The following is a 9,464-nucleotide window of genomic DNA, read 5'->3' as shown; positions in this document are numbered from 1 at the left end:
TGGCTTGTCTACTGTCGCTTATATCCAGGGGTGAAGTACTAGGGGGTTCGGGGGGCTTATACCTCTGGAGGTAAGGTTCTCAAGTTAGTATTATCTATTTGCTCTTTCCAACTTAGGTTTTGATCCAGTAGAACTCCCAGATACTTGATATAATCTTTTTGCACGATGGATTCATTATTTATCAATAAAATAGTTTTGTGCAAGTCTTTTTGCAATCCTTTCGCAATGGCCTTTCTTTACCATCCCTTGCCAATATAATATAATCACAAATTGGGAGGACTTAATTCTGAAAAATTAAGGCTTTCCCCCAATCATCTCCCTCTTTACCTTCTATGTTCACATGCATCGAGCATTCCCCCCCTCCCCCCTTCCTTCACTTCCTCATCTATCTGAGACATAATGTTTCAAAAAGAGGTAACAGAGCAAAATAAACATGGCGTCCGATCCTCCGGAGGTTGAAGCGTTGATGTCGGATAGCGATGATGAGTTACCCGTTGGATGGGAAATGAGAGTTACTGAGGACGGCAAAGTCTATTATGTGGAGTAAGTTTTTTCTATCTAGCACTGAAAACTGCAATGGTATGCAGACTGCTGAGGAATCCGGGAATCTACAACAACCCCTAGACCTACCTTTTGTACAATTGTATACATTTTGCAACAGTCCGTCCAAGATATCCCCCAGATATAACGTGCATAGTATCCATAGATCAGTGTTATCTCAACTAGAAGTTGCAATATACCTAACTTGTTTTCACATTAAAATCTAATAATGTCTTGGATGACAGCTATACCGATCAGGCCAAGAAACAACCATAAAGCTTCTCTTGCTTCTGTAGCACTGCCATCGTTACTGCACAATATAAAAACTTAAACAAATGAAAGCATCAAATATGATCAGAAATATATCAAATCCGTAAGATATCAAATCAAAGAGCGAACAAGGCTCTTTGAGAACGCTCCATACATAATCAATCAATGGGCAATATAAGCAGAAACAGCAGTTTTGCTTGTTTTGAGTTTAACATTTATAGATTGCAAGGTGTTAATGTTCCATTCAAAGCAATTTACTCTGATGCTCTTTATATTCCATTTACAGCCACAATTCAAAAACTACTCAGTGGCAGCATCCAAAGAATAGCAGGCGAAAGTTTCTTAGGGAAGGTGAGCAGTAGAATTAGTATACAAATCTATGCTAAACAGAGCTATAGTATTCAGCATAATTTGCTTTTAGCTAAGGTGGTGCTCTCTTTTTAATAGCGGACTGCTAAGGAAAGTGTGTCCTTGTTTTACAACACATCACTGCAGATTTGTCATAATTACATAATATTAGTATGCTTCCCTACTTTTTGTACTGTGATCTTAGAAGTGTGATGTTACATGCAAACTGAATATGAACTGAAGAACAGTAAGGCTACTTTTTGGCATCTCAATTAAATATCAGCTGAAAACTCCTAGCCTGAGAGGCCACCTGCTACATATTCATACATTAATTCACTGCACTAATTCATTCATCTAGGTGTCTTTCTAGATACTGACACTAAATCTGCAATTTCAATGAGTTCTGTTTATTTTCATTTTACTGTTGGTTTTTCATAGAGTTACCATTTGGCTGGAGTATTGGGAAAGACGAAGAAGGAAAAGTGATATATATGGAGTATGTAGAAAGTGATAAGTGGCTTTTATGATGAATAGTTTTCTGTGTCAAATAACCATAAGAAAATGAGAACTCTGCAACACGAACTTAGCCAGTTCTTTACAACGTGAATTGTGTTACTCTGTTTTCTGTTGTAGCCTGTGTTCCAGAGCCCATACTTGAAAATAGAGGGTCTGTGTAACCGAGAGCAAAATTGCATACAAGCATTTTCCCAGGATATCTGGGAAAATGCATTATGCATATGCGGCATTCACATGACAAAATGATCAGTGGTGTAAACACAGCGTAGTTTGCTGGAAACGTGCTGGAAATAGCCAAAAGAAATAAATAGCTGAGCGGCATCTTCAAATTTCTCTCTCAACAAATCATCTGTATCATACTGCCACAACCGTCTTGCAGTATGACTGCTTCTTCTTGCATAATTACACAGATCTGGATGAATATGCAAATAATTCAATTCAATCCTCACATGTGATATTGCTCTCGGTTACACAGACCCTCTACTTTCAAGCTAGGGGTCTGGAGCACAGGCTATATAGTTGCTGCTTTTCTATTAATGATGAAGTCCATGCTTTTTGTTTCAAGTGTTGTCAACAAACGAACAACATATGTTGACCCAAGGCTTGCCCTATCAATAAGTGACAAAAAGAAAGGGAAATGGAAGTTTGATTCCTCAAGTACTGCAATGGAAGTTTTGAGAGGTCAGGATCTTTCTAACAAGACTGCAATTATAACTGGTGCAAACTCTGGTATTGGTAAGTCGGTTACTTTTCAAGATGATATGATGGCTGTATTGATTATAGCACTGCTACTGTACATATATGAAATTTTCAATTTTATTTTGTTTGACAGACATTTAAATGGCCAGCTGTAAGCTGCCAGTGTGATGTCAGTATTTTTAAAATTATAGGATGAAAAAAATGACAGAAACTTTTTGCCAATGTAATATATGTTTTTCTTGAATTGTGTTGAATGTTGCATTTCTCTTGGTGTTAAGGTCCATTAATTTCAGTTTACTATTTCTTTATAGCATAAAGGAAAAAGTTCTGTATTTAATTTATCTAAGTACTTTAAGGATATGTATTGTACTCCTTCTATCTGATATTCAAAGGATTTGAAACAGCCAAAGCTTTGTCCTTGCATGGATGTCACATTGTGATGGCTTGCCGAGATGTGGGTAAAGGTGAAAAGGCTGCTGAAAGTATCAGGAAAGTGCAGGTTGGTAAATATGGGTGATGAGCATCAGGTTATCAGTAAGTGGCTGAATAAAATGTAGGTTAAAGCTTATTAGAGAGGGTGTATGTAAAAGGTGGGGCATTTATTTTAAAAAAATGAAAGAGGTACAATTTTCCATGCTTCACAGGTCTTTTTACTAACCAGAAGATATCTTAAAGCTCAAAATTACCTCTAGTCCATTGTCTTCAAGTAAATTTTGAAGCAAACTTTTTTATTTCTTCTGTTTTTGTTCTATTGTAAAAAGATAAGCACTTACAATTGTAAGGAAGTTTACCAACATATCTTATTGTGGGACACCTTTAAAATAATGTAATCTCATTCCAAATCCTGTTGGTTTTGCTTGGTATAAACACACAACAGGTACAGGACAAACAGTTTGCCTTGTAACAACACATATAGGCACCTAGCCTTTTCGTATTTGGATTTATCATCAAGATACACCTTGACAACTCTTTAACTCCAGTTTGAGGTTTATCATTATAACTTACATCTTTTTAAGGTGATCAGTGTGCCTATCCATGTAATGCAATTAGACCTTTCTTCACTTGAAAGTATCAGGAAATTCACTGAGGAGTACAAGTCAAAAAACTGGTATGAATCATCTCAAGTTATATCTCTAGCCTTAACCATTTAGTGAAATTCCACTACTTATCATCTTTGTTTCCTAATAAATGCAACCTCACTTAATAATTTTTTATATTTTCTTCTCTCTCCAAAAAGGCTGTAAGGAACACTTTTATTGATTTTCATGTTTTATGAAAATTAAACATGTTGGTCAAAAAACAATTTTAGATAACAATGTTACCTTTCATTGTTTTCTCTTATTGTCTTGTCTTGTGTATTTTTGTATCTTTCTCTGTTGCAGGCTTTTGCACATTTTGATTTGCAATGCTGGTGTTTTTGGTCTACCTTATCAGGAATCAGACGATGGCATTGAAATGCATTTTGCTACCAACCACCTCGGGCACTTTTATCTCACACAATTACTGACAGATGTTCTACGCAAATCAGCTCCTTCAAGAGTTGTTGTGGTATCTTCAGAATCTCACAGGTAAATTATTTCTTCTTGTGTTCTTTGATTTCATCCATAGATAAAATGTCACATCATCAAGAATTGCTAACAAAAACATAGTGTTACAATTATAGAGTTTCAGTTTATATTTGTGAATTTTGTATAAGTAATGTTGTTTACCACCCTAGTATACTTGCATTTCAGAAGTAGCTGTGACAAGTAAAGTGAATTGCTGGGTAAAGATCTGGTTTCAGTGTACTGTCTTTCCATAAATGCTGAAAAGCCAAATGCTTTTCTCACAAACTTTATTGGAATTTCTTTCTTTTTTTTCCTTTAGATACCCTGACTTGTATTCAACATCTATGGACCTTTCACAGATACCAATTCACAAAGATAAATACTGGTCAATATTGGCATACAATCAATCAAAACTCTGCAATGTGATATTCTCCAATGAACTAAACAGACGCCTTTCAGGGCATGATGTGGTGTGCAATGCAGTTCACCCTGGCAATTTTGTGTACACAAACATCAAAAGAAATTCTTTTCTGGGGATGCTTCTTTTTTTAATAGCACGCCCTTTCACCAAATCAAAGGTATTTTTTTCGACTTTTAAATTTTCATATCATAATAACAACCAGATGATGTTCTGTAGGGCAGCAAAGTGGTTGTTTCATTGGTCATCATCATCATCATTACATTTTACATTTAACAACCCTTTTGGTCCCTGAGAGGCTGTTCTAAAACAACAGAAAAGACAAAAAACTAGACAGGATTGAAAGAAGAAAGAAAAAAATAGAAAGGAAAGAAATATTTAAGGGAAGGGATCAGGATATAAAAAACTATCACTGAAAGGAAAACGTAGGAAGAAAGGAGCATAAATGCAATAAATAGCAGAAAACTGACAAATTTTTATGGGAATGTTTAGTAAAGGGAAATTTTGGAGCAATAACTTTTAACTGGTTGGGTTTTTTTGCCTTAATCTGTCCTCTTTGTCTTATTCTTTGCCAAACTCCAGACAGAAACAGAGTATCAAAACTGCCATCAAATTTTTTGTCAATGGTGCAGGGCAAAACACAAATCTTCAAGGTTATACAGCCTGTATTGTACTAAATATCACTGGGTCGTAGTAAAGAAGAAAATTTTCTTGAGGTATAAGAGGTTTTTGAAAACTCTCTTAATTTTCTAAACCTTAAAAAATGAATAGTTAGATGATAAAGAGGACAAAGTTTTGGATAACCTCTCTTATTTCTAGTATTTTGCAATGCAGGATAACTTTTTATAAATTTCAGGCTCAAGCAGCAGCAACAACAATTTATTGTGCAACAGCACCAGAGATGGAAAGTGTAGGTGGTCACTACTTCAGCAATTGTTTAGCAGTTGACCCTTGCGACCAAGCCAAGGACCCTGACATTGGCAAAAAGTTATGGGAAATCAGTGAACGGTTGATCAAAAAAGAGTATACCTTCAGTGACCTTGTTGGTAAAACTTACTAGAATTAGAATTTGCAATCAAAGTTAAAAATTAGGAAAAACAAAAATATAGTTGCTAAGCATTATGGGTCTTTTGATATGATCAAAAGGACCTTAACTCATAACCCTTAACACTGGTTGCATAAACCTTAAAAGTACTCAAGTTCAAGATTGTCATCCAAGTCATGTCAATTGAACAGTTGGGCTGTTTCAGATGAAAGAATTGAAGATTTTGCTTCATACATAATTAAATTTCCAATCAAAAACAACTCTGGTACAACATATTTTCTAAAGGCTCTGGTTAGGATTTCAAAACCAAATATGCATCTAGTAGACTAATTTTAATACGTAATCTTGACATTAAAATACAAACGAAGAGAATCTACAGATCTATAATTATAATTGATTGATTTTAATATAAGAAGTATTACGGTGTCTTTTGCTACCCAAAGATATAGCATTTTAATTAGGTTTATGGACCTCAGCTAACTTATTATCTGAAACACAGGTAATGTTCAATTGATAACAAAAAGAACTTTTGTACATTAGAAATGAAGGGTTACTTTTAAAGAATTTTAAAGCCTAGGAATATTTTTAAAAACAATCTCTTTGTGGTACAGGAATTAAAAATGGCTTTGAAAAATGTTTGCTTTTTCCAAAGCCATTTTGAGTATTTTCATGTTTCCTTTAATCAAAGAAAGTTTTTATCAAAATCACAACAACTGCTCTGGCCTTACTTCATTATCTTAGAATATCAAACGGCACTAAATGTGAAGTGAAAAACAGAACTTTTGATACTATCATTCCAATGCGAATATCATTCAAGATAAATGGCAAAACACAAGTATTTGTTTGGTAAACTAATAAATAAAAATCTAGCAAAGGAACTGTTCTAGAAGGCTCTAGTAACTATTTCATTTAGGTATTTTTTAAAGAAAGGCTTGTATGGTGCAACATATCTAACATTAAGAATTAAAACATCATTAGTAGCAACATATTTTTCACATTGAATTTAAAAAACAAAGCTTCTGTGTATTTTATTTGTCCCCGTTCTCAAAAAGTATTAAGCGAAAAATATCACATAAAAAGAAATAGTTGCCTAAAGTTAGTGGTGGTGCCTAGAGCTTTTGTTTTGGACTTAAACAATCAGTTGTTATCTTTGACAGTACATTATTGAAACAAATCACAGTAACAAGTATAAAGTAGTTTTTATAACTAAAGCCTATTATAGTACAAGTTTACATGTATGTGTGATGAAAGAGTGGTGATCTCATCACTACATTTGCTAAAATATCAGCTTAGTTGTTCAACTAGGGCCTTGTTGCAAAGATCTACTGGAGCAAAGAAGCTTGTATGATGTAGATCATATTGTAAGTATAGAAATAATCTAATAAATTAATTGGTGTTTTTAAGAACGTCTTTGGTTACACTTCTACTTCCTGCAAACTGGAATAGAACTGTTATGCCAGGCAACCTTACCACATCATCCGGGATTGAGGATTTATTTTTTATCGATCTTTGTACTCTCGAGCTACTCTCTTAGTTATACGACCACAGCAAAGACCGCCTATAAAAATAACAGCTAACATACATAGGGTTACAGTGTATATGTACTGTCGATTGGGTGATGCATGGACATGTGAAATGACATCATTCAAACTCTGAAATCTGGCCGTCTGAAAAATAAAACATGATTTACATCACCAGAAGCATCAGCTTTAAAAAATGAACTGATAACAACAAGAGATAAAATGCCTAGAACTTTCTGCCTTGTAGTTATCTTGATAAACAATCATAAACAAAGTACAACAACAAATCGATAAAAAAACGCATGAAAGGTGTTGATTGTCTGTTCAACCTCAGCTAACTGCGTGTTTTGCTAATATATCTGTACTCATTTTGTAACGAAAAAGGATGAATGAGTTTTAGTTCCTGGCTGAAAGACAAAGCAAGTTTCAAACTAGTATTAAAGTATCCTTTTCTTTGTATAGACCAACTGGCTGTAATATTTGGCATTGTGTGACAAAACTGAGCCTGGTGCTACATGTGCATAATAAAAAGTATCGCAATCCTGTTACAACACTTGTAAATGGCTGCCAAAAAACCACTGCTTTTCAAAATGAGCGCAATCCATCCTCAATGTTATCAATGGGATGTTAATCACATTCTATTTCATGACTTTGTAATCGACCCACATAGCAGGTATACTCTAGTGTTACCTTATTTCCACCTGCTTATAGGCGCACCTTATTTTAAAGTGCATGCGCTTATACCGGATATAAGTGCAGTGCGCTTATAAGTGGATTACAATCTTACGATTTTGCGAGGGAGATGAAAAGACAAGAAACAGCGATATGGCTATCTATTTTCTCTTTCACAACGTATGAATGATTCCTTGATTATTTTCCTTGCATAATCAATTTCTTTAGATTGTTTTCTGAGTATAAACTGAAATGATGACGAAGACAACGTCGATGAAGGACAACTAGACTTGCTAAATACTCCTCTCTCGAGCACGAAATAGACTTGAAGAAAGTCTAAAGAACAACTGAATGAAGAATTAATGGTCATTGAAAATGATTAGGATCCTGAGGAAGTTATTATCAATTAACTCTTATAATATCCAGTTTCTGTCGTTTGAACATTACTCATTCAATTTTAATGTTAAAAAATTTTCTTTTAAACTAATAGGCGCAATCGCATGTATCTGAATCGTTTTTTCGTACCCTGGAAAATGGCAAAATCGTGAATTTTCGTTTACAAGCGCATGCACTTTTGAGCGGGGTAATGGAGTATAAAATTTTCTACACGCTTGCTTATAAAAAACAAGTCAGAAAAATTCTTTTTTCAAAACCTTATTCCCTCTTTCTTTCATAGAATACCATGCCTTTTATTGAAAAATGCCATCGAAAAAGGGACGCAATGATTATATAACAACACCTGCTTTCCAATTCGTATTTCAATTTAAAACAGCATTATTGCAATCAACAGCGTTGCCTGATGATGCACGAGACTTGGAATTGCAACTAAAAACTGTCCTGTTCGATACACCAAAAGCTTGTCTTTCAATTTAAGTTTTATATTTAAAGTGACTTGTAGTTTCTAATCAGACACAAAACCCAGACAACATGGCTGTAACTGGTAAACTACCATGAGAAAGTCCAATGAAAAAACGCTTAGCTGCCATACCCGAACCCTTCCTAGCTTTTATTGTTTCTCCGGGAAAGATTTTCAGTGTTAATGAAAAACAAAGACTTTCCTGGATTCTGATCAGACAGTTGTATTTTTAAACTTTTAAAACCTCACAGATATGGATTGATCATCTATCAAGTCCCGCATAAAAAACAGATGACAAGGCTCGCAGTATTAAAGGGAAGGGGGTGCTGTACATTATCACTGCTGAAAATGAGAATGTCTAGAAGAGAATCAGGGGGTTACATAAAAGCATGCTTACCACATCAACAGCACTCCACATCTCCATTCGTTTTCGAATCAGCTTTTTACAGTCGCTAGCAAGCACTAATGTTTTGGAATTATAAACGTCCAACAGACATTCTACAACTGGAAAGAAAGTATAAATCTGATTAATCATAACACCTTAAGTAACGTTTATATTTGAGCAACCTTGGTCCATAAAAGACCATCTAAAAAGACCAAGATCTCAAAAATTTCAACAAAATGAAACAAAAATGAGTGAAATTTCAAATCTAGGTGCAAACTAACCTTTTCCGTCCACATCTACAATATGCGTACAATATTTTTGAATATCTATATTACATTCTTGAACCAGGTGTGGATCTGCGTGGATATCTGTGATGCCCTCTCCTATCATTCTTTTTACTTCCTACAAACAAACAACATCTTTAACAGACTTGGTTAATAAAACTTTGCTAAACGAGGAAGAAAAAAAGCACATTAGGAAGAAAGAGTTGGGAGACTTTGTGGGGAATGTGTGCTCAAATATCTCTAAGTTGTGCTTTTAAAAAAACTGTAAATTAAAAACTGTAATTTTTTATGGCTATTGCCTTGGCAGGTGGCAACCGGAGAAATATAATAAGTTGAATTGTGCTAGGGGCAGGGTTTAGCTTGG

The 9,464-nt window shown here is 34.7% G+C and overlaps 2 protein-coding genes across 2 annotated transcripts in view; one reads left to right on the top strand and one right to left on the bottom strand.

The window, feature by feature from the left end:
• Positions 1–383: 383 nt before the first annotated feature.
• Positions 384–5,967, top strand: LOC135690718 (WW domain-containing oxidoreductase). Its single transcript, XM_065208356.2, has 9 exons — positions 384–543; positions 1,097–1,161; positions 1,597–1,654; positions 2,240–2,409; positions 2,766–2,872; positions 3,390–3,481; positions 3,756–3,941; positions 4,240–4,498; positions 5,195–5,967. Exons 1-9 carry the CDS (start codon positions 434–436, stop codon positions 5,396–5,398), a joined length of 1,251 nt encoding a protein of 416 aa, XP_065064428.2. The 5' UTR covers positions 384–433; the 3' UTR covers positions 5,399–5,967.
• The window catches only part of LOC135690717 (Golgi apparatus protein 1), a 23,991-nt gene continuing 20,131 nt past the window's right edge, over positions 5,605–9,464 (bottom strand). Inside the window, exons 27-29 of the mRNA XM_065208355.2 lie at positions 9,098–9,218; positions 8,829–8,935; positions 5,605–7,050 (exon numbers count right to left, since the gene is read on the bottom strand). Coding sequence (XP_065064427.2) covers positions 6,883–7,050; positions 8,829–8,935; positions 9,098–9,218 — 396 coding nt within the window. The 3' untranslated portion in view covers positions 5,605–6,882. The remainder of the gene's footprint in view (positions 7,051–8,828; positions 8,936–9,097; positions 9,219–9,464) is intronic.

The sequence above is a fragment of the Rhopilema esculentum genome, chromosome 4, assembly GCF_057945365.1.
Source record: "Rhopilema esculentum isolate cy_ngs chromosome 4, ASM5794536v1, whole genome shotgun sequence".
NCBI lineage: Eukaryota > Metazoa > Cnidaria > Scyphozoa > Rhizostomeae > Rhizostomatidae > Rhopilema > Rhopilema esculentum.
Note: the sequence above shows the minus strand (reverse complement) of the source record. Positions and strands in the feature narration are given on the sequence as shown.